The following is a 26,246-nucleotide window of genomic DNA, read 5'->3' as shown; positions in this document are numbered from 1 at the left end:
AAAAATAATCACATATATACTACATATACATTATACAAACACTTACGTCCGTCGATTAAATACATGACTGCATTCACTTAACAAAACCCATTTATTCTTCATACTGCTTCGAACCCCACGAACATGCAACTCTGGGTGTACTGTATTCATGTTTCGTGCTCTTAATTTTTCCTCGCTGAAATTACTTTGCTGGCCTCATAATTACGAGCCATTAACATTAACGATGATTTACTGCGCGTTACCTACAAGGCGTTACTTAGAGCATCGTTCAGGTTTTGGTCAGTTTCCCAGTTGCTTCATCATCATTAAGAAATTTAATATCCGATCGCCTTATTCCCCTTAATTCTGCGTAACCTTGGTACCAAATGCACACGCAAGAAGAACGCAGCACTCCCACTGAAATAAACCAACTAGGCATACTAAGCCTTGGTATTCTCAGTTATGTAACTGGAAAAAAATGGCACAGAGAGAGAGAGAGAGAGAGAGAGAGAGAGAGAGAGAGAGAGAGAGAGAGAGAGAGCCTCCAGATGAGCACTGTCGGGTGTGGCTGTTGAGGAGGAACCAAGGCCAAGAAAGTCACCATCCCTCTTCGAAGCTTCACAACTGCATGTCCGTACTGCTGCAATTTCCAGTCCTGAACACCAAACTAAAGAGCGCGTGTCCCCCTACAGACAAAATTTTATTTCTCGGCAGAGAAGAGGAAAAAGAATCCATTTGAGACACTAGTGGTAAAGATACTCTCAGTTAAATTGAAGAATTCTTTTACGAAAGAGCTGTAATATTTATTCTCGACGTTTCTGGATTCCCTTTCTTTTTCAATACCTTTTCTAGTCTCTAATATTTGCCATGACTCTGGGGGCTCGTGCGATTGTAAAAAGATTTTCGAGAACATGAAGTTAAGAAGAAACAACAAGATTTCACTAACTATAATATCTGGATAAATATGCAAACTAATCTACTGTTAAACATACTGTAGTCTAGTGCATATTCGTAGAATGTAAATATTCACTTATCAGTGGGCAGTTTTAATTAGACCCTGAGGGTCAGCTAAAAACAGTAGCATAAACAACCCTTTCTCTCTCTCTCTCTCTCTCTCTCTCTCTCTCTCTCTCTCTCTCTCTCTCTCTATATATATATATATATATATATATATATATATATATATATATATATATATATATATATATATACACACAAACCATTGCAGATTGAGAGTCAGGGAGGCGGGGTTCTTTGAAGTAGACGTAAACGGATTTAGGGGCAAATCTGGTTCTAGTTGTGGTTCCGACAAAATTGGTACAGCAACATGTGGAGTGCTCTTCTGTACACGAAGGGGATTGTCACTGAGATTAACTGAACATTCCTGCGTCGAAAATGAAGTATACGGGAGTGACAGAAAACGTGCAAAAGAAAGGCTGTGACATTCGGGTGCTAAGTTCCTTTGTTGTCAAAATTTACATGGATGAAGTTATGAAGGATGTTAAAAAGAAAGCGCAGATGAGATAAAGTTGAATATTCCCTCTCATCCAGTGAGGTAAAACCTTTTATTACAGATATGTAATGCAATAAATGACCAAAAGGGGTTGATCAGGTAACATTAGTGAAAAGATGGATCACTGTTTTGAGATAGTTCATGTGGAAAGAAAGCAGGATGTTAGGTTGGTGAAAAATGAATAATTCGGAGTTACTGGAGTAAGTAAACTAACAAAGTGCTGGATGAATGGAGCAAAAGAGGCATTGGAACGGAAGGGCCTTAATATCCAAGCAAGTGTGGGTGTGTGTTGAAAACAGAGATGTAACGCCCCGCCCGTCCCTCAAGTGGCATCTGTGGGAATATACTGCACACATGAAGGAGATTCATCCTTGAATGCGTGCAAAAAGGAATGAATGTGAAGCGACCCCCGTCCTGATTTTCTCTGAGGTCACAACGTTAGGGAAAACACCTTGTTTATATAATTTTAAAAACAACTGTTTCAATACAAACAAGGTAAATATATTTTCATGATTATTAATTACTATAACAATTGGAATAGAATGGAATATAGAGTTTAGGCCTTCAAGCACTGAGACCTATAAGGTCATTCAGCGCTGGAAAGGAACTTGAGAGTAGGTAGGTTTGAAACGTATAACAGGAGGAAAACCTCGCTGTTGCACTCTGAAATAATTGTTAGGAGAGGGTTGATAGCAAGATGGAAAAAGATAATAGGAATGGAGGTGCAGTGAAAGGAAGGAAAGAGGTTGCAACTAGGGGCCGAAGGGACGCTGCAAAGAACCTTTAGTAATGCCTACAGTGCGGCAAAAACCAAATGAAAGCGTACATTTGTCAGAGAAATTATAAAAGAAAACAATTCAGAACAACTTCCGATCCACACAAATTACCTTGATTATGTGAACAGCAGCATAACCAATTGTTTTTCTATCTCTATCATATTACTTCTTTCATTCACATATAATTCCCTTTAAATTATAAAAATTAAAACAAAAACTGGAATTTGAAATAATCAGTATTTTCTACCGATTATTTATTTTCACTTCACTAATAATGAAATTTTCAAAATTAAACAGATTACGAAACTGCAACGCAGAATTAGTATTAAGAAAGTGGGGCACGCCATTAGTACTCTTCACAATCGCTTCCTTCTCCTCTTGAGGAACAGCAGAGAATTCTAAAACAAAAATAATCCTACAGAGTTTTTTTTTGGGGGAACAAAGACTGAAGCCACATCTGGCAGATGATCATAGTTGATTGCACTGTTGCCGAGACGTTGCTGAACAGAAACATAAATGAAGTAGATCGGATCTGCCTCTCCTCCCTTATTTGAATGGTCCTCGTTTTAAAGGATAACGGGACTCGTTTTATTGAATATGTAAAGCGAAAAACTAAATCAAAAATGAAGATTTATACGCGTGCATAACACATAAAATTAATTATTAAACAATTATACATGAGCACTAATAAAACCGACTATTTTCAGCCTATTTGTATACTGTAGATTTGTACTGGTGCATACATAAGGAGCAGAAACTTAAGGGATGAATATCAATGCACTCCAAGGAACAGAAAAATGAATAACCATTTTCATTTAAAAATAGCAACCCATTAATATACTTAACCATTCCCACACAGGTACAAAAGCTATTACTATGAGATATCTTTTAGTTTCATTATCTCCAGGAAAGGCTGTGACATGTTCTGATTACTGTTAAGCCCAAAACGCCGACGTCATAAATTACATGTTAATATTAAGAGAATTAACTTTCTATTGAGAGGATTAATCTTCTGTTAGGTCTCAAGAAAATATCCGACAGAAATTCAAGCTAGACGGATTAACGTCGGTGTGTCTGCGCAGGAGGCGGAAAGCAAAGAACGAAATGTGCTTGCATAAAATGCATATACACATACTGTATGTATGTAATATGAACACGTTAATGTGTACATGTGCCTGTAAAAAAAACACTCTCTACTTAAGACATTAGTTTCCCATTAAAATGCCAAGATAATTGCGTGCACGCTGGGCATCACAGTTGACGAAGTCAACCTATTTGTATTACATTACCGTCGTGACTTGTTGCCGAGTCGTCTCGTTTCAAGGATCATCTTCATGTAGCAAGAAGTCAATTGTCCTTCACTTCTTCTTAATAGTAATGGGTTGAGAGAGAGAGAGAGAGAGAGAGAGAGAGAGAGAGAGAGAGAGAGAGAGAGAGGGCGGTGGGGCCTTTCCATGGTCACTTTTTGCAGCAACACAGACAGACGCCTTCTGGGCAAGCAAATTAAAAAATCACGCACACTTATACACACACAAACGGGAGGAAAAATTATGCTTTGTATAGTAAGTGTTAACGTCGTTAAATCGAATGATAATATTTCACTGTATATGACTAAAAGGGCCATAATGAAACGATACATGTACATATAGTGTAATAAAAATGGTGAGCAGTTTCTCTCGCGTTTTCACGTAAATCTGCGACACAAAAAAATATATATAATCCAAATAAAATGTAATATATTCTTATAGGAAAACATGGATGTTAATACAACACCACGCACGCATACAGACAGTGAGTATTGACGTAAATGCACAAGCAGGCAAAATCAAAACTGGCTGTCCTCACATCTGACACTGTGCCGGTAAATCTCAACCTACGTAAAAATATTTCTGCCACAATATTGAGCGTTATAATTCAGCGTACTACCATGGTCCATGGCAAGAGTACGCATGCAATTCGTTCCCTGTAATTGCATCCATAATTCTCTAGGAGTTAGACGGGCGGGAGTTGGGGGCGGGGTTGCCGGGCGTTGGTGGGAAAGCTAACATTAGGAGAAAACCGAGGGGGCGTGGGGGGAATATGCGGAGTAAAAAAGTCGGAAAATGCAAAGTTGCTTACCTCATGAAAACTGAGTACGAAATAAAAAAAAAATTCCAAAAGGTATTGTAAGTTTTAGTGTAGGTAACATTCATATTTGCTACAGTAAAACCTCCTGAAGAATTCGGGTTAAAGACAAAGACATTCCGCATTGTTAAAACAAACCCAAGTTCGAAAGTATTATTTTGGTACTACATGTCTGAAAAAACCTACACAAGTGAAAATTTCAGATTTACGCCCCAATACCGAGGAAAACGTCCGCCTATCAAAAAACAAGATTGTAGCTCAAAAATCACTTGAGAAAAATTTTCAGCCCAAAAAACGCCTGAAAAGAACTGCATTCAGCACACAATTCTTACGATCGCGCGTAACGAGAGTACTCGGTGGCCTTATTGTTCCCACTACTTCCGAAGTCGTCTGGTTAACGTCAAGAGTATCTACTGTAAATAACGAAGCAGCACTGGAAATTGAACAAGTGGGTACATGCGTTTGCATACATATACGTGTGCGCAAGGGGTTTCAAATTTATTAGATTGCCCAATATCCGTCACATTAAGCAACCATGTCACACCAGATTACCTGGTAACATATACTGCTAAACGCTGGATTCAAGATAATATATGCTACGCCATAGGCTCCAAATAGCAGCTGTCAGCACAGGGGCCAAAAGTTACAAATGGTTAATTATGTCAAATATATTTGGCAGCTTTCCCCAAAAATGATAGAATGCGGATAGGTCTAAAAACACAATGATCATCAAAATTCAATACCAAAAATAAACTGTAATATATCTTTTATCGCTCTTTACATTTTTTCAATATGATTTCATTAATATTTACACCCTTTAAAATTATACAAAACTCTAGGAAAATATAAAAAGATCTTCCTAAATGACAGCCAGTAAATTTGAGAGGAAAATCACGAGCCTTAAAAAAATTCTACAGATACTTGCAACACACCTTAGGAATTCCATGCGTGCATTAATGGGTCACAACGAGGACCAAAGGCCAACTGAGTGAATTAATATAATGTAGTTCGTAAAATAAATTAATATCACCACACAGGTAACCATGAAAAAAATTATTTCAAATGTCTTGCAACTGCCAGTCATGGCAGACCCTGCTGGAATTTCCAGAATTTAGTTTAAAAGGAATTAATTTTTATCTGCCACCCAACAGCTTATTATTATTATTATTATTATTATTATTATTATTATTATTATTATTATTATTATTATTATTATTATTATTATTATTACTGCTACCTTTGTATTTGTTGTTGCTGTTAAGCATGTTCTATGTATCACAAGACTTCATATTATTATTATTATTATTATTATTATTATTATTATTACTGAACCTTTTGACACAACCCATGCTATATAAATTAGCAGAATTGCTGCGTAAGTAACACCAGCAGAGAGTGGTGATAAACACAAAATGTTAAAGAATGCAACTAATTAACTTACGATGAAAATGAGACTAAATGCCTATCAGTCCCATTTCTGCATTGCAATCATAAGCGTTCTAAAAGCGTTAAATTTTCCAGGAAGAAGAACGACACATCCTACGGCAGGACAAGCAGATGGTTTGCTTGCTACTCCGCCTACGCTTGGGGTGTGGCCATCCTCATTACTTCCATCGCCTTGGCCAGAGACTTCGCGGAAGGCTTTCAGAATTCGGTGATCCCGAAGCCCAATTTTGGAATGGCAAGATGCTGGTTCTCAGGTAAGGAAAGTTGAAAAAAAAAAAATTTTTTTCACCACCTATCACTGAAACAGTTCCAATAACGAGGTCTACCCAACCATTTCTATCAGCAGTTCTAACATGTGGCCAGGGATTTAACTGCTAAACTATGTTTCTGACACTCGGCCCTTAACCCGGGAGTAACGCTGTGAGCAATCACGGTCTTTTTAGGCCGCGTGTGCAGTATAATCCAAAACCGAATTCCGCCAATTTTATCTACCAATGTCCACATTTACGTAGGGCCAAGTGAAAGAACCTTACATTGTAAAGTATATATCAAAACGAAAATGTTCTCATTAGACTACATTTAACCTTTCCCTATGATCATCATCACCACGAAATTTCTCTCTCTCTCTCTCTCTCTCTCTCTCTCTCTCTCTCTCTCTCTCTGACAACGAATCTCCTCCGAAGAACTAAAATGCAATTACCATGCAACCAAAGTCTCACGTAAAATAATTACCACAGACCAGTTCTTGCTTCAAGGGAATAGAAGCGACATTAACACATCCTTTTGGACAAGCCATCGAATAACTCGAGCAGATAATGGAGGACGGGACACTTAGACTCTCCATGAAAGCAAAAAGGACAGCCCGGGGGAATTCAATCTTAATTAATTCAAGTAACAAAGCATACGCGGCTTGTTCATGCACACGAGTATTTGCTTGTTGGTGTTACGTGTTAAAATGGCCTCACAATAACGAAGATCAACGCTGCTTAAAAATATGATTATTAAATGTCAGATCCATTTTGTAGGCCAAATCAAATATCGTGGCGCTGAAAACTACAAACAAAATGCATTCATACCTAAATATAGAATACTAAAATACGTATAAAAAGCACGATGCAAAATACATAAATATAAACACAGACGTATAAAATACTGAACAATAACCATAAACAAAAACTATTCAGGCATTTAAAATACTACAATACATACAAAGTACGAACAATATGAAAATGAAAATGTACCAACAAATGCAATGATTCACGTATAAAACACTAAAGAAGTAAAAAGATACTATGAGATTACAGCGGGCAAAGAAAGAACTGGATAATTGCAGCTAAAAATAGGGGGTTAACAATTAAACAAGGCCAGCAGAACTTGTCCGGTTGCAAGTGGAAGAACGGTTTACGGATAAGCTTGAGGACGCAGAACGACTCTTACGAGTTTATGATGAAAGCACACTTTACAAGCACATTAAAAAAACAAGGACACTGCATATGCCAGGGTCAAGCTGATTTCTGTTGTGCTTTTAATCTGTGCGCAATAAATTAATAAATATATAAATATGTGCATATAAATATATATATACATATATTATATACATTATATATATATAGATATATATATATATATATATATATATATATATATATATATATATATATATATATATATATATATATATATATATATATATATATATATATATATATATATATATATATACACTCTAGTGAGAGAGAGAGAGAGAATTTTGTTTTTATTAAACCTTTTGTAGTCAATTCAAGCAATCCGTTAGGAGAGGGGAATGGTGATGTTATAAGGTGGTGATGCAACAAAAAGTCTCAAAATAAAATATTAGCATATTTTAGGAAATAAAAAAAAAAAACTTGTAATATCTGCACAACAATAGCATAGCAAGTCAAAGACAAAAAAAAAAACACACTGAATAAAGATGGCAGAGAAAAAAAAAAAGGTGAGAATACCTTATCGCCCTCATAAAAAGTGAAGGAAAAATTCACGAAATTAAAAAAACACGTCACGTTCATCAGAGATTAAAAAAGTCACCACAGGGTCTCTCACAGCTGAAAGTCCTTTCCCCCCATCCGCGTTGGTGGTCAGACAGCCATATGTATACCGCGCGATATCATGATAAAAGATGCATCATCCCGGCCATTATGGTGATGAGAAGCGCCTCCTGCGAAAGTTTCGTTGTAACTGCAGAGTCTGCTGTTCACCCTCAAGGGGGGGGAGGGGGGGCCACCTGCCAGAATAACCTAACAAGCCCAAAAGGAGGAGCGGTGGCTGCGGCTACTTTATTACTATTCCTGAAGAATCCACTTTGCCCCTTAACAGATGATCGCTCCTTTTGAGCATAGAAGTTAACTTCTGATTCAAATCCCTGCTGCCCCCTCTCTCTCTCTCTCTCTCTCTCTCTCTCTCTCTCTCTCTCTCTCTCTCTCTCTCTCTCTCTCGGTCATATGGCAGGTGGCATCCACAGCGCGTGGGGGAAGATTAGTTCCGACAATTTGCTTATTTTCATGTTACTGGATAAATTTCTTGATTGGGCGGGTGTCTTCTGCCACAAATGGACACTAATAGACGACAACCAGGCAAGTTTTATGTTACGGCACACCAAAGAGAAACGTACACAACACCCATTAACCATTTAGGAACACTTCCAGATAAGAGGTACAGGACTTGGCCTAATCCCAGCAAGCACTCCCCGAGGCCACATTAATCTTGTGGATGCTGGTGAAGATAATGCACTAATCACTTAACAAAAATGAACGATAATCTATATTATATGATGAAAAAACATGCAATATCCCAACATTATTCAACAGTAACAACACTAACGCGATCTCTACAATTTAAATGCAGTTTTCTTATTTCGTTCATAAAAAGCTATAATCGCGTTGGAAACTTAAGTTTTCTGAAATAAATTTTAAAAATCCTCCTCTTTGCCTACAGGTAAAACAAAATCCTAGTACTGATAAAATTGGATGCCTAACTGTTAACATATCTTGGGTAATGATACGAAAATACCATTATTTCCATCCTTGTCACTTTTAAGAACACAAAATTTATGGAAAGGATATTTTTATACTGAAGCCTCAAAACAACAATAATAATAATATAACAATATAGTAAAAAAAAACGTAGGACTATATATAATAATAATAATAATAATAATAATAATAATAATAATAATAATAATAATAATAATAATAATTTGTTAACACTCACTACCATTTGATAATGTCTGTGCTTGTTAGCAGTTACTACCCATTTGACAATGTCTGTTCTCGGATCGGTGAAAGTCTTCTAGTATCGAACACTCGAGTTGCAAATCCGTAGCAAGCCTACCATCACATGGTACTAATAACATCCGCTTCAATGACTATTAATCAGAAGTGAGGGAGTACAACTTACAGCCATGACCTTCCAGGGATAAACAGCGGAAAATGATACTATTCCCACAGTGTTACGCAACCCTCTAAATAATTTATATTAACTACAACAAAAACCAGCTTTATAGGTTTCTGTTTATCTACACAAGAGAAGAGGATTTTTTTTTATCTACGAACATAATTAGACAATGCCTTTTTTATTTTCACCTGTCGCATGTCAGTGGGTTTGTGATCACTTGAGAAGAGAGATCTACCATAACCTTTTTTCATGCATTTTTAAACATACAAATAAAAAAAAAGTAAAACTGGTAATAGAGCTATCAAAAATGTGGTTTTCCTCCTTCCCACTACTACATATATATTTTTTTTATTATTATTATTTTTTTAATATAATGCATGACAGCATATAGATCTTTACCATAATTCATTGCTGACGATTCCAATATTTTTTTTCCTACGAACAGAAGACAGCGCTTTGATTCTTTTCTTCTACGGACCGATTTCAGTCATCCTTGGAATCAACGTGATTTTGTTCGTAGCTTCCGCGTACAAGCTGTGCGCCATGAGCAAGAGTTCGGAGGCCAGAAAATTCCAGTAAGTGTTGTCTTTCGCTTTTCTGAATTTCCTACGCTTAGCTTTTACAGGAGACTGCCGCTGGCAAAATCATAACAGTTGTCTTGTACTAGTAGCTCTGTTGATGTTAAGCCAGAATATATTGTACATCCAATGCATATCAAAATGATTAGCCCCTTCAGCAGTCACATAATTTGTCTAATAGGTAGTAGATAGTTGGGTTATGATGTTTTGTTGCTAATCGAAACTTCTGACAATAAAGATACTAAAAAGTTCATTACTGAGTTCTAAATCAAACGGATGACATTTGCTGTAGTACGCTACTTGATAAAAGATTAGTTATCAAGCAAAGGAATTCCTACTGAATAAGTGCTTATAAACTACATCGGTGCTATGTAAAGAAAATGCTTTTCTAATTTCAACATTACTTTTGGCCCATTATCAAATATCTAAAGTTACAATTACATCTTATACCTCACACCCTTAGGGCTCGCACTTATGCGGTATAAATAATAAAGGTGACAATAGTAAGACTTTAATATTCTTTAGTCTTTAAAATGTAAATGTGAAAGGGCAAAATGATTTTCGCTTGATCTTATCAGACTGCACATTATAATGTACATTTCTCTGAAATTCGAACGAAAGCACGTCAGAATAAAAGCATGTTCAAACTAAGACATTTATTTCCCATCATTTTCGAAACCTCACGCACTGACACCCTTCTCTGAATGGAAATGTCCCGAAACCCTGCATTGCATTTGGTATTCTAATGCGCCCCTTGGATTTAAATGACGCTATCATATCGAACACGTATTCAAGTCTGCAACATTTCTTTTCGTTTAAATCTACTCTGCGGATAAAACCAAAGGACGTTTTCTCATTCTGCTTGATATTGTCACAGTCCTGATATCCTCAGTCTGATCTATCGGCATTTGTGTAGTTCACTTAAAATATGCATGATTCACATTTTCACATCTACTGAATGTGGAACCTATCGCCTTTCTTCCGTGTTTAATAAATCATTGAATCCAAAGTCCCGAGATCATGCTATTCTCGTGAAATTAATGTAACATATTGCTTTTTAACTTCAGAGTCGTCGCCTAATAAGGAACATCTTTTAAGATTCCGTAACCTAGCCCGATCCAAGCATGCATGAAAGCCCCGGTGCCTCCAATTAAACAAATACGCTTACTTCACCCCTCTGGTTACAACGTATCCATCTTTGTCTTCTCACAATAAACAGCAGCAGTGACATAAAAAAGCTAAAAGACTGGTTTCGCTAACAGACGCTCTGCAAGCTCCCAAGAACTCTAAACCAAGACAGTTGGACAACAAAGCCGTTTAGGATTCTCTGCATAAGCGCGTTTTTTTTTGTTTTTTTTATCTTTCTTAAGCAAACGCCGCGGCTATTGAGTCAGCTACCACTCACGACGGCACAAAACATGAGCTTTGATAAGCCTCGCAAAAGACGAGCAAAGGGTCCTTTGTTGAACATCCTTATCCTATCTAGAGGAGAATTAAATCCTCTTCCTGGGTTCCTCTTCAAGACCCATGGCAGAGCTTTTTATCTTTAAATGGCTTCGATGAATGTTTTTAAGCGCTAGGAGAATACACTCACTCTCAATTCCAATGTTCAACGCTTTAAATATGTATGTATGTATGTATGTATATATATATATGTGTGTGTGTGTGTGTGTTGCATATATATACATAAATATATATATATATATATATATATATATATATATATATATATATATATATATTTATATTTATTTTTTTTAGAACCATCTACATATATTTATAATCATTTATTACCATTTTCGTTCATAAGAGGCAAAGAGCTTGGATATGAATTTCCTAAAAGAATTTACACTTCATCTTAGATCTTTTATATGTTTATTATGCTTTGCACGTATACACACACACGTTCACACACATATGTGTGTGTGTGTGTGTGTGTGTGTGTGTGTAGGAGAGAGAGAGAGAGAGAGAGAGAGAGAGAGAGAGAGAGAGAGAGAGAGATTTTGTGTTCAGTTGAACAATAAAAATCTAGAATATTCACGCTACATGATTCATACTCGAAGAAACATTTCGACGTAGAACATGCCGGAATAGTAATCCTCCTTTAAAGAAAAAAAAAACCGAGTACGATTTACTTTTTCTTAATACACTAATGGCAGAGCCCCTGACATGCCAAACACCGTTAGATCATTCGCCACTCAAAATTGTATAACATTAAGTACATAATTATGAATACTGACACAAGACAATCCCGTTTCTCACGCTAAATGACCCAAATTACGAGAGAATCTTTATGGCCCTGTAGAGGAGATATATAAGTAACAGTTTCCAATGAATAATTTGCTCGTTTAGCCTTGGTTTTCTTGAACAGTATTTGCAAAAAAAAAAAAAAAAATGACACCGGAGACTAATACTGATAATCATTATCCTCATTTCCTTATTTGCCTCCCTTTAAAATTAAGATCATTCACAAATAACAGTACCAACATAAATTTTGATACAAATCTAACTAAAGGACGCCACATCCAGTAAACAATTTAAAATTAAAATGAAATTCGAGCGACACATCTCTTGGGAAGTATTAAACATTTTCTATGACTTCGGTAATGAAGATTCACGATACTGACCATAACGGTTATGATTCTAGATACTAAAAAGGGGGAGCACAACTTTAAATTAACTATAATTCCTTGAAACTTTTTACTAAAGGAAATATAAAACTGCAGCACAAACTTTCACCTAAAAGTGGAAATGAAAGAGTTAACAAAAAAATTGTTCTCGAATTTTGTCTCCATATCTTTCAAAATGGAAGACAATAAAGCCGTTCATGATACACTGGATTATACGCCTGGATGTTTATTACCAAGCATATAAAATTCTCAATTAACATTCAATAATAATGGGGGTAAAAAAAATGCACATTACAATGGAAAAAACACTAAGAACTTTCATCATAGGCATGTCTGCAACTTCCCTCGCTCCCCAGCGGCCCCCGCCTCTCTCTCTCTCTCTCTCTCTCTCTCTCTCTCTCTCTCTCTCTCTCTCAATATAAGAGAAATTCTTAAAGTGCCCATTCTTAGGACTTGGCTAAAAATTTACATAAAAATATTATGAAGTAGAACATATTCTAAGATCATAAACTATTGTTACTACCTCATATGATCTACAAAACACTTTACAATTTCATTTTATAAGCATACGTGTGCAAATATACATATACGCGATAAGCAATTCACAATCGGGCAATAAAAAGAAAGTATCAACAGAAAATATAAATAAAATCTGACTATACAGGACGTTCTTCGAAATGTAACAACTTATACAGTAACTTTTTTGTTCTAACTATCCATGAATCAGAAATTAACACATTCTAGGAACCCGTTTCATAAAGCTAAAAGATCATCTGGACGCCCAGTTACCCATCTGGTTCTAAAACCAATGGGCAAGGGACGTAGATATCCCAGTTCATGAGCAGTGTTTCTAACTCTGTAAAGGGCCGAATATAAGAGTACTATTTCCCTAATCAACAGACAAGCATTGCCGGAAAAGAACCTGAATTTACATCTAACACTTTTTCTTTCTTTCTTCTGTCTTCGGAACTTCTGTCTTACTTTTCATGGGCCCAAGACTTACGATCTACTTCACTATTACAGTTGCGTCGCTAGGTAATTCTTACTCAATCGATAATCTTACTTTCTGAATAGGTGTTCAAAAAAGGAGCAATCTGTCATCATACTAAATTAAAATTTGAGTGCCGTTATTGTTCATCATTGTCATCTGATACCCAAATCATGTCTCATGTGTCATACTTCGTTCCAACTCGCTTTCTTGGGCCATCCTATTTCGAGCGAGGATAATGATCAACAACTTCACTACACATTCTCTTCAACGGGTTTCCACTGGCACTCTTCGGACACATCCTACACTAATCAAACATTCTTGATCAAGAGACAGCGCATCCACATGCAACTTGACAGTTTACAACAGCCAAATTATATATCTCAACATGTGTCCCCCCTTCCCCAGTTGTCAGACCTTTGATACTACAGTAGATTCTACTTATCTCGGTTCTTATCTTCCTCTACACGAGAGAGGGCGGTGAATTGTTGCCGTTGGGTTGACATTTACTTACTGCTTGATATTTACTTACTGCATATCTTGTTCGAAATGGCAGAGAGAGCATTAAAAATTTATCTTTATCATAATTAGTTTCACGACATTAAATACATTTATATTTCGGCTCTCGCTTTGAGAGAGAGAGAGAGAGAGAGAGAGAGAGAGAGAGAGAGAGAGAGAGAGAGAGAGAGAGATAAGCCTCTTACGACTATTTCCCCTCGACCCTTAAAGCATCCTTAACGCTACTTTCCCTCACATGCTTAGTTCCATCCTGCACCTCGTCCTCTGACGCTCCTTGAATAAGCTGTGTCGGGGACTCCAATCTCTCTCATCCACCTGCTCCCCCTTTTATCGAATGGCGGATGAAAGTCTCTATCTCCCAAATCCCCAAAAGCTTCAAGAACCAATGCCTCCCCCACCCAACCCCCAACTAAGCAACGCTCCCTATCCCCCCACCAAAAAAAAAAAAAAAAATCCAGATTTCTTTAATACATGGTACCATCCGTTTTTGCCCTCATTTTTTCCCATGAGGAATCTCGCCCCGACTACATTTTTTTTGGGGGGGGCTGACTTCCCATCTAGGTACGCCACATACAGAAATGATCTGGTTTTCTGTCAAGAAAAGACATTTTCATTATCAGCACCGATATGGTTTTTTATTTATTTCTCTTGTTCCTTTGCTACCGTTGCTGTTTTTTTATTTAGTGGGGGGTTTTCGCATAATAGTCATTCATGTGAATATACTCTTATTCTATTATTTTACTTATATATTTTAATGACACTTCTTTTGTAGACAGTTCACAACGACACTGACATTCCTGAAAACTATCTTGTCCCCCCTCTTTTTTCCTTCCCGTTTCCATCAGACCTGTGCTCAATAGGGTCATTGGAATGCCTGTTCCATCGGCCTCTCGAACATTCTATAACTTATACAGAGATTCCCAGATCATTAATAAAATACATCTAACCCAGTAAACTGGAGTAAAAGAATATTCTTCCTCACAGTAATTAGCATTTTCCTCCTGCTTCTGTTTTTCCAAACGCATAATTATGAAGAATAAGATCTATCACAGTCACTTCTCTGTCCTTTTAAAATAATACAAAATCTTTGGCTCCTCCCTTCTCTTGTAATACCTAACTTACAATAACGTTATAAAGGAGGTAAATTAACCTGTTAGAATAAAAAACAATAACGTTATAAAAGAGGTAAATTAACCTGTTAGAATAAAACTGTTCATTTATCTTTCCTTTTCTGTCACTATCCCACGCATTGCAAATAACACCTTAAAAAGTACCAAAGAAGTCCCTTAATCCAACTGACATCTTATTTTACCGGTTTACTGAATTATTTTCCAACTATATATGTGTTTTCATTTTCCCAAATGGGTAAAAAAAAATTTAAATACTTACAAAATTTCCTTTGCCGCATAATCTTATAAGGGAACAAATTTTAAACCAACCCTCTCTCTCTCTCTCTCTCTCTCTCTCTCTCTCTCTCTCTCTCTCTCTCTCTCTCTCTCTGAGAGACCCCTTATTAGGTTTCCTCTCTTCTACTCCCTTTCCTTTCTTCCTTGTCAACAAGATAAGAAGCTCAAAAAGTAAATCCTTGAGTGAACGCCAAGGAATTTTTTCTTATCTTTTGCTTCAGGGCATAATGTTTTCATCGCGCTCTCTGGAGAGCTCATCCGGCACTCTCCCGGAATATACAGTGCCACACTCTATTTCATCTCCCATTGACAAAAAAAAAAAGGACGAAACTTCAAAATGACAGGAATATATATTTATATATATATATATATATATATATATATATATATATATACATATATACATACATATGTTATATATATGTTATTATATATATGTATATATATACATATATGCATGTATTAAGTACATATAAAAACATGACATTCTGAGCACTGATATAACACACACACATATATATATATATATAAAGAGAGAGAGAGAGAGAGAGAGAGAGAGAGAGAGAGAGAGAGAGAGAGAGAGAGAGAGAGCACTCACATGTTAATCATATATTTGTAGGTGTGCGCGCGCACGGTTACACACACGCACAAACAACAACAAATGAGGACGTTAAATGAATTAGGTTCTTCATTGCCTTGCTTTATATCACAGAAATAAAGTACTATTAACTTTACCAATTACTACAGATTTCTACCTAATCATTTCGTCAATACAGTAACACAGCCTTCTCTTTACATTAGAAGCTTCTAATGAATATATCCTTATACTTTCATAATAATTTATACATCAGTTGCAATGCCGACTGCACTAAAATATTTATGTTTATAGAGATAAAGGCGTGAGCACTTGGTAGCCAGCCCAAATTCGGTCTCTTCATGGAAAGTTCATGATGACATTTTCTTTATTGTAATGAATTCCCTTACTAAAGGACAGGGTTGGTGGAGGTCGAAATAAGGAGGCCATGGTTCCCTATTCTAAAACTTAATGTTGACCCCCTCTTTCTTAATTTCCCCCAATTTCAAACCATCTCGGAAAGGTCGTGCAATGAATGAGTTCAAACGGTATCATTCAAATACCATCTTTATTTTCTGCATAATCCTGCAGACATACACAGGCGTACAAACGGACTGACAGACAAGAGGAACTTGGAAACATGACCGCCTTGGAGGAGGCAATAATATTCATATAGTACGATATACGAACATGATCTCATGCCGTCACTCAATTCCTTATTGAGTGCTCAAAAAAAAAAAAAGAACTAGCGAGTTAAAACAATCGCCTGCTTATATGCGAAATACTCATCTAGAATGTTATGTTCTGAACGATTAATACTATATATCTCAAGTTTGGTCATCAACAGTTCCCTCCCTCTTTACTTTTAATCGTAGAATTGTAATATTATTTATTGATTTGACTTTTGTTTTCACTTCAATATGTTCCTTTTCGCCTCAACTCCTTTGATTTTTTTCTCCTGTTACTTTTGAGGTGTTTTTGGTCTATTCAAGAACATGTAATATTAACCAATGTAACTGAATTGCTCTCTCTCTCTCTCTCTCTCTCTCTCTCTCTCTCTCTCTCTCTCTCTCTCTCTCTCTCTTGCTTTTAAGGCCAAACTCGCAAAATATTCCCTAATCCCATCTCGCCTTTCGGCTCCTTAATCGCTATTAACATGCTAATGATGCTTCAAGACTCTCATTTAATTTACAGTCACCTACTTTTATAGCCGACCTGGAATATCCATCCAATTCAAGACAAAGCATTCGCCTGAAGAAAAAAATTTTTTTTTTTCATTCCTTAAAGGTCATGATACATTACGTTTTGAATAGCAAACTCAACCCAACAGATGCTGGGCTTCTAATTCAGCACTGTTAATCACTTGACATGTCTTAATGTTTTTATGGGAGGGATGTGAGGAGTGTGGGGATATTTGCATTAAAGCATGCTACTTCTGTGTAAGAAACCTGCATTCTAGCCATTACCTAATTGACAAATTTTTTTATGTTCAAATCATTCCAACTGGAACCGAATGCAGATCGTTTTTAGAATTCAAATTAGCCCAACGTTTCCAGGATGATATAAAAGACAGCATACTATTAAGAAATAGCACAAGTTTTTTTTTTTTTTTAACGTAACGACAACCCGAACAGCGATCGAAAGATATAGAAAAACTTCAAGCACGTTCTTAGAACAGCAATTCCTTGGTTTTTCCGATTTCTTCTACTACGATTGCAATCCTCGATAATTAAACTGGGATGACGTATGTGATTTACAGTTGTCCGCCATTAAAGGGGCATTTCCTCAACTCCCTCAAGCTTTAGTGTCCAAATGATACTACACAGACTGTGACCACCGTCACTGCATTCAATTTCGATTTAATTCAACCTCTCAGACAGAACGGAAGGGTCTTCAATACTTTTGAGAAAGACTTTGGAAGAGACTAATGATGATACAATGGTAATTAAGAGGCTGAAGAGTGTACAAACACCATATGACAGGAACTACAAGAAAGATACTGCGCCATGGTATTAAAAGCGTGATTAACTGGCTAGCAGCCGGGTGTATGATATGTCTACATGAAATGGGTGAGAACATACCCAGGAAATTATAGGGTACGATTTTGTCTGAGAAAGTAAGACAGATAACAGAAGGACTGATGGGGAAGAACATTATGGGTTTACACAACAAAGAGGATGTGTGGTGTTTGTGTGTGGCATAATGGCCCTAGAAATAGGTTATAACATACTTGATAAAGAAGCAATATGGAGATTACTAAGTATACCTCAGTTTTACCAGACCACTGATACATTAACAGCTCTCCTGGAGAGGGCTGGCCCGAAGGATTAGACTTATTTTACGTGGCTAAGAATAAATTTGGTTACCTAGCAACGGGACCTACAGCTTATTGTGGAATCCGAACCACATTATAGCGAGATATGAATTTCTGTCACCTGAAATAAATTCCTCTAATTCTTCACTGGTCGGCCGGAGAATCGAACGCGGTCCAGAACAGTGCTAGCCGAGAACGATATCGACCCGTCCAATGAGGAACTTTGGAGATTACCAAGGATGCATGGTATGGAAAACAAGTTGTTGAAAGCAATTCTGATTTCCTCGTGGGAAAAGGAGAGCATGTAAGAAACTGTAAACAGTAGTGACTGGTCTGATGTAATAGTTGTGCGAGACAAGGCGTGTTATGTCCTCTTTATGGTTGGAATCATGCCTGAAGTCAGGCAAGAGACATTAAGAGGCAAAGCAGTGATTGTTAATGTGAAACAGCTGAGACTAGTGTTAAAACCAAGAGGAGAAAATTTGAACCAAGCTGATCTGATTACGCAGTGATTGTTAATGTGAGTAGTGAAAACCTTGCCCAGCTGATCTGATTACGCATTTGGAAGTAAATATAATGATGTGACAGACAGATGAAAGAAGAGGAAAGTCATAGAAAAGGAGAAGTAAAGAAGGTTGTAGTAATATATTTGAGAGGAGACTTGAAGAATCTAAGGCAAATGAGGTGGGAATGTATGATGGGACAGCTGAGCCAACTCTCCTATATGGAAGTAATGCTGGATACAAAATGCGAACGAAATAAGAAATGTAGCAGCAGTTTAGATGAGCTGTTTGTCTAGTGTTTGTGACAAAGATCAAATTAAAAAGTTTAGAAATGTGGTGATACAAAGTGTTAAATATAGCTTGAGCATAGGTGAAAGTATGGATCATTAAGTTTTGAGGTTGTTTAGTCATATGAAAGAAGTGGCAAACGTTACGTTGGTGAAAATAATGTATAAATCAGAGATAAGAGAGGAATACACAGAAACCAACTGGATAAAGGGAATGGAAAGAAAGAGCCTCGATAACTGAGAAGGATGCAATGGGTGTTGGAAGATCCAGCCCGTTGCTGATGAGCATTTTACGCAAGTATAGGAATCAGCTTTTGTGGAAGTTTACTGCACAAGGGTCAGCCACAATTCAGTTGTTTTGGTATGAATGTGAAGCTGATCATTGCCTTGTGGATCCTATACAACTAGCCCCTGCTAGGGAAAATGGCAGAACGTTGAATGTATGTTTATGTGCGTAAATATATATATATATATATATATATATATATATATATATATATATATATATATATATATATATATATATATATATATATATATATATATATATATATATATATATATATATATATATATGTATATAATATAAATATATATATATATTATATATATAAATATATATAAACATTAAAGAGCGCACCATAATACCCAGCAAGACTACAGAAGCTATATCAGGTACCGTCAACATACCCATTTCTACCTTAGGAAACGAAACTAATTTTAATAAAAGTATTTTCCAACATGATGAAATACAGACAACAAAAACAGATCGGTGAGAATATGAAAGGGAGGTCAACAAACTGATAAAGAAAAACCCTTGAAAAGAACAAAAGATAAGTACGGACTGATAGTGAAAAATGAGTAACGGAGGGGCTGCCTATTAAGGCACAGCGGGCATTCCCAGGCATTCCCTATTACAGCGCTACGAAGGCCATCATATAATTGCTGGGTACGCAACTGCGAAACTTCACGTGCAGAGTACAAAGGCGTAAGAAAATCTGCGCTACAAAAATAAAATAAGTTAAATGGGTCAGTGATTAAACATTTTTCAATCAAAAGTCACAATTTCTGATTCTGTGTTTCGGCTTACTTAAATTATTCTATCAATTATCAGAGTACTGTAGTAAGAATTGTATAAATGTACCAGTAGATGGTTAATTATTTTTACGGCGTTTGTAACTACATGTAATAACTGTCTTGATATACAGTATTACACCCAGACATATATAATAAATACATACATATAATATATATATATATATATATATATATATATATATATATATATATATATATATATAATATATATTTATGTATATATATATATATATATATACATATACATACAAATATATACATACAAATATATATATACATATATATATTTAAGGTAATGATTACACATCGCGGCAAACACCTTAAATACAATTAAACATCTAATGGCTCGAAATATGCAACGACAAAGGCAAGAACGTTCCTGAAATAGCATTACCCAAACAAAAGAGATTCTTATCCTCCGATGACTCAACAAAAAGTCACAGGCAAATCATGATGCGACAATTCCGTTTCGCGTGATTAGATCACAGGGACCTTCAAACCACGTTTGAATAATCATCTATTTAACATTCTCTCTCTCTCTCTCTCTCTCTCTCTCTCTCTCTCTCTCTCTCTCTCTCTCTCTCTCTCTCTCTCCCTTGGGTGGGTTAGTTTAAGTGGACGAAGATAAGGTTCATCAAACTTTTGATGGGAAGACAACCACATCCTTGATATTCTAAACTCAGTGCTACTTATATTTTGTTGGCCAAGAATCGGTACTCAAGTCCCTAACCATAATCATCTACCGGAGGTCACTCGCCTCTATACCGTCCAAACGCGTAGTCTTCTATTGCTGTTTCCGAGTCTCGAAGAGTCCTTTCACAATCTGATGCTTAAATTGTCCGCCTCATTCTTCCAATTTTGTCACAGCAATTCTTGGTCTAAAAAGAACTGCATTTACTACGTGTATAGGTTTTTTGTTATGTTGAATAGTCGAAAGGTTTCAAGTCTGCCTAGTCTAGATAATCGAATAAATCATGAAAGAAATGTCTAACCTAGATTTTTAAAGCCTTGTGTATCACATTCCACAAATTTTGTAAAGCACTATATTAAACAGCCAAAATGTTTCTATGAACTTAGTATCCATAAATGAAAAAACAAAACTTATTAATAAGCATTCACTGAAAATTAACAAACATGCATTTGTATCATCTATTAAATCAACTCTTTCCTTTCTTTATTCCAGGTTCAGCCTTTACCTAAAGCTCTTTGTACTGATGGGCATCACCTGGATTTTCGAAGTGATTTCCTTCTTCTGCCAAAAACACAACAGCGAGTCCTCCAGTAACTACGTCTGGTAAGAATAATAGGGGTTTTGTTACTCAAAATATTTTCTTCAATTCTGGACCAAATGAGGAGAGCTGTCCACTGGCTCTAATTAATCCAGACGGGAATAAAACAAGATAATAAGGTATGCAGAAGGAAAAATCCGTTAGATTAAATAGGTGTGATCAATTACAAAGGCAGCTGTAAATCTACTTTTTTTGGTGATGGCAAGTTGTTTAAAACTTCAAAAGCTTGCCACTGAAATACATTAGAAAGCTAAGCGTTAAGTACTGATTGCTTTCCTACGTAGCTTTTATATACTAAAGCTTTTAAAATTTCAACTGTTTGAGTATAGTAACATGAATACAGTGTATAGTACTCACTTCATATATGAAGCCTCTATGACTTTAACTAGGGGTGTTTAATCTTACGATCGGCAATTCAATCTAAATAATAAAAAAAATTTTAATGTTACGCAGTAAAACATTTACGCATTTTCTGTTTGAAAACAAGCTTCGACGGAATACATAACACTGCCGGTTCCATTTTCATCATCACGTGCTTTACGACAAGAAGAAATCGCGTCGTTCAACTGAAACAATGTTATACAAGGGAATACCACAAGAAAGTAACAAGCAAAGTTCAGTCCCAAGCGCTTTTACGCTTGGGTGAATGTGAAAGCGCTTGACAGTGAACCTCTGGCTGTTTTTTCCCGTGGTATTCGCAGATACGAAAATCACGTGCGTCTTGTGGTTTCTTGTGGTTTTTGAGCGAATCTATATACATACAGTATATAAGTGAAAGTGATAAAGAAAATCGTCAAATAGGATATTATCGCAGGAAAATGCGTATATTTTTTTCCCGAAAGCTAACCCAACATGAAAAGATGTCGCTTCAGACATGAGAAAATATAATTAAAATCCGCTGGATATTGTATGTGATTAAGTACTTATCCTTGCTATGATTTCCAAGAGAAACCTGTGTCAAATGTCATCAGATCCCAATAAGTAAAAATGAAATGTTGCTACAGCCGCAGTCTGGAGGTTTCATTAACATGCCCTGGTAAACCCAGGTAAGATATCAGACGCACTGTTATTCTGCAGGTTAGTGGTAGGTGGGACAGTAATGAAACCCTCAGATCCGCTGGACGTGGCCATAGTAACCTATTTTTTAATGGAGTAGACCTAGCTTTGGAGGGCTGTCCAAAACTTGCCTGGCCCATTAAGAACAAAAGCTTGTCAGAGGGCTTCAACATTCAAGTAATAACAGATCCACTGCAAGAAATAGGACAGATTGAATGATACGGGAACTACTGGGGTAGGCGGAGAAGTCCACCGTTTCTAAACGAGTCCCTTTATTTTCCAGGTTGGTATTTGATCTCATCAACATCATGCAAGGACTGATCATCTTCACCGTGTTCGTGTGTCGCAGGGCGGTGCTCATGAGGCTGTGCGAGGTCGTCATCGGGCAGGAATACGCCCAGAAGAAATTCCCTTCTTATTACCAAAACAGCGACGCGGACGTCCCCAACGAGATCAAACATTCCGTCATATGAACAGCGGAGTGATTTGGCCACAGACGACTCATTATGGAAGAGATGAAGGAAGACGTGGAGGTTGGGAAGGTGGAGGTGAGGCAGGGGGAGTAGCAGCAGAGGGGAGGAGAAAGAGGCAGGGATGAAATGCCTACGCCATGGTGATCGACAGCCCCCTAAGAGGCAAGCACAGTCAAGTGCGAGGAAAAGATCCCGCTTCTCGAAGTGCTTTTGATCAGGGAAGTGGTTGACAATTGTACAAAGTGGGTTAATGCACTCAAATATTTAGGATTAAAACGTGTGAATTGACTTTCAGAACGACAGCTGTGTGAGTCCGTGCGTGCGTGCGCTTGAATATACCTTTTTAGAGTGATATTTCCTGGTCGGTGACACTGATTACAAGAGGCACTGTAAATCCTTACAATACTCATATCCGAAAAAAAATTAATGAAAACTGGGAACTCTAAACAGCCATCAAGTCAGTACAACGATATAAGAATCTGTGAGCACACATTTACCTTCATACACAGACAATCGGCATCTCTATTTAAGGCGCACGTGTGTACGCCCTCTCAATGCAGGTGCCAGCGTGTACTCGAATGTTTAGGTAACGAACAACCTTAAAAAACAAAAAAAAAAAAAAAAACAAACAAAGACATTAGGAAGGAGGCGACAGGAGTAGAGAAAGCAGAGCGAAAACAAAATGCCAGGGAAGGAAATCGTCCCTTCAGCATTAAGCTGAGATTTGGTGAGCCCTTTACGGTCAACTTCCCATCGCCAATCATCCTGTCACAATGGCAGATCGGGGTAACATCATTGGCTCAACGAGGTCCCTTGTACTTTCATTGTGGAAACTTCAGCGCAAATGACGACTTTCATGTGCGATTTAGTATTTAGTTTTTTTTTTTTTTTTTACGCGTGACTCAGCAAGATCCTATCTACAGTTTACCAGCTACTTTAATTTGTTTCTCTTAATTCAGCACTCCTACAATTCCTCATTTTACACTACTTATCTCACGAACTATTTTACGTTCTCCCTAATCGGTCAATACTAAATTAAGTAGAATTTACTCTTTTACTATCAAAGTTCGTTTTATACAAACTTTATGTGCCATTGTTACTTTATTTCTTGTTCTTTCACCTTTTATTTAATGCCTTACTTAGTGGGATAATAATTAGTATAATAACAGAGTAGGCAATCAAACGAGTTCAATTTAACCTTTCATAGACAAATCGCTTTGTTTTTGTGTCGCTGTAAAATGCTACTCGGCAAAAAAAAAAAAAAAAAAAAAAAAAAAATCGTGCATTTCATTTTTATATTTTCATTCAAACCAGTAACCTATCACATTTCGCTTATATGCATTAAGTAGTCAAACGATTTATTAGTTTCTAAAAAGTTCAAATATGTTTTGAGATTTCGTACCAACTTACACTATATATACGTTATACGAATGCAAGTCATCAAAAATTCCTTCACTCACTTTGCTTTGCAAAACTTTTCGCTATTTCGAACTCCTCTGGGAACATTGAAAAAGTATCTATATCATGTCAAAATGCATTTCCATGCAAATAAGCTTACAAAATTTCGTTAAAATAATTTTACAAAATTCAGAAAATGAAATTAAAATGAGAATTAGTTGTGCGACTGACGATGCCATTTGACAAGCCACCGAATCACCCTAAAAAGATTTTTTGTACATATTTGTAAATAGAGCAGTTTAAGTTTATGCCCCTAAAGGTACTGATGAATGTAAAACTGCACTTGGAGAGAGAGAGAGAGAGAGAGAGAGAGAGAGAGAGAGAGAGAGAGAGAGAGAGAGAGAGAGAGAGAGAGAGAGAGAGAGAGAGAGACGTAGCTATAATGAACATAAATGCAAAGTATAAACTATATGCGCGTACCTAGCGTTTATTGCCACTGTAACTCAACCTTATTCAAAGTGCATTTCAATTTGTCTATATTTTTATAATGTCAGTGAATATTTTTAAGTTTTTCTTTTGTTTCCCTAATTTTGTATCTGTTATTTATTTGCTTACTTTACACTTCAGTGGTCCTGAATGTAATGCTTTTGTTATGATTGTTATTATCTTATAGGAGAATTCTAAGAAAAATTTGATGTACTATACACATAAGTAATATGTATGTCAGTGTATATAAAATTCTAAAAACTGCCGTAACATTATCCAAGACCAAACTGGATCGAACCTATCCCGAATCAGTGGGAATCGTTTCAATGCGGACACGGCAGGACTGACTCGAATGAAAAATGAAAAACCAGAAGGAATAGTCAAGAGAACAACGAGGTTGGAAAAAAAGATTCCACATACGTAATTATCCCAACTGAGAAGCAAACAGTATAAAAAAAAAATTTTCTGAAACATTACTTGACCTCCATTCAATCGTTCTTTACCTGTGTATTTCTGCATAAGAAAACTAGACCTAGGACAATTTTACTTCGAGTATAAGAATTTTCTATTACCCGTCTATGTCCATGCTCTTTTACGTGGTACATCAAATGTTTTTATTCTATTTTTCCAATATTACAAAAATAGGTTACTCCAAGGAAAGTCTGCAAGTCACCGGAGGAATCCGGTAGACGCCAAACAGTGATTGCCTAAAATATTATAATCTCGTACTTACGGTTATACATCAATGTGAGTGTACAGCATGAATATCAAGAATAAAGTCATTTAGTCTTAAATGGAAGTTAATACCCCCTTGACAAAATCTTAAAAATACAGAGAGAGAGAGAGAGAGAGAGAGAGAGAGAGAGAGAGAGAGAGAGAGAGAGAGAGAGAGAGAGAGAGAGAGAGAGCATTTACGTCTTTGTTTAACAGCCAACAGAAGTACATTATCGAATGTTAATGAAAAGCTTTAAGAAAATGATAAAAATCTTAATACACTTTCAAAAACTGGGAACTGAGGACTTAAGACTACGGTTCAGTGAAATCTCTAAGCAAGCTTTTAATGACATTATTCCACTTTTCAGACAGCATAGTTAACGAATAAGAAAACGGGCCAGTTTCCTTAATCCTGGTGAAATTAATTTCAGAATAGAAAGGAAATAAGGTGCTAGATATCTCTCTGAAGACAATGAAAAGTCTACAGGTAAACTGAACACTTAGGAAACAATCTCTACCCTTTTAGAATGAGAAACAAAGATTCAGCATTGTAAAGGTTATGATAATGAGGTACTATTTGTTTAAGCGGCGAGTACACCATCCTTATAATGATGCACAGATGCACAGTCAAAAGTTCTCGGGGACAGCAATTTTAAGATGCATTCT

General features: G+C 36.5%; 1 protein-coding gene across 1 annotated transcript in view; it reads left to right on the top strand.

Annotated features, from left to right (window-relative positions):
* The window catches only part of LOC136829304 (G-protein coupled receptor Mth2-like), a 74,971-nt gene extending 50,159 nt beyond the window's left edge, over positions 1-24,812 (top strand). The window contains exons 7-10 of the mRNA XM_067087662.1: positions 5,914-6,092; positions 9,713-9,842; positions 21,348-21,458; positions 22,793-24,812. Of these exons, the coding sequence (XP_066943763.1) occupies positions 5,914-6,092; positions 9,713-9,842; positions 21,348-21,458; positions 22,793-22,982 (610 nt within the window). The 3' untranslated portion in view covers positions 22,983-24,812. The remainder of the gene's footprint in view (positions 1-5,913; positions 6,093-9,712; positions 9,843-21,347; positions 21,459-22,792) is intronic.
* The last annotated feature ends 1,434 nt before the right edge of the window (positions 24,813-26,246 follow it).

The sequence above is a fragment of the Macrobrachium rosenbergii genome, chromosome 44, assembly GCF_040412425.1.
Source record: "Macrobrachium rosenbergii isolate ZJJX-2024 chromosome 44, ASM4041242v1, whole genome shotgun sequence".
Classification (NCBI taxonomy): domain Eukaryota; kingdom Metazoa; phylum Arthropoda; class Malacostraca; order Decapoda; family Palaemonidae; genus Macrobrachium; species Macrobrachium rosenbergii.
The sequence above is the reverse complement of the archived record's forward strand: the minus strand, read 5'-3'. Positions and strand labels throughout refer to the sequence as shown.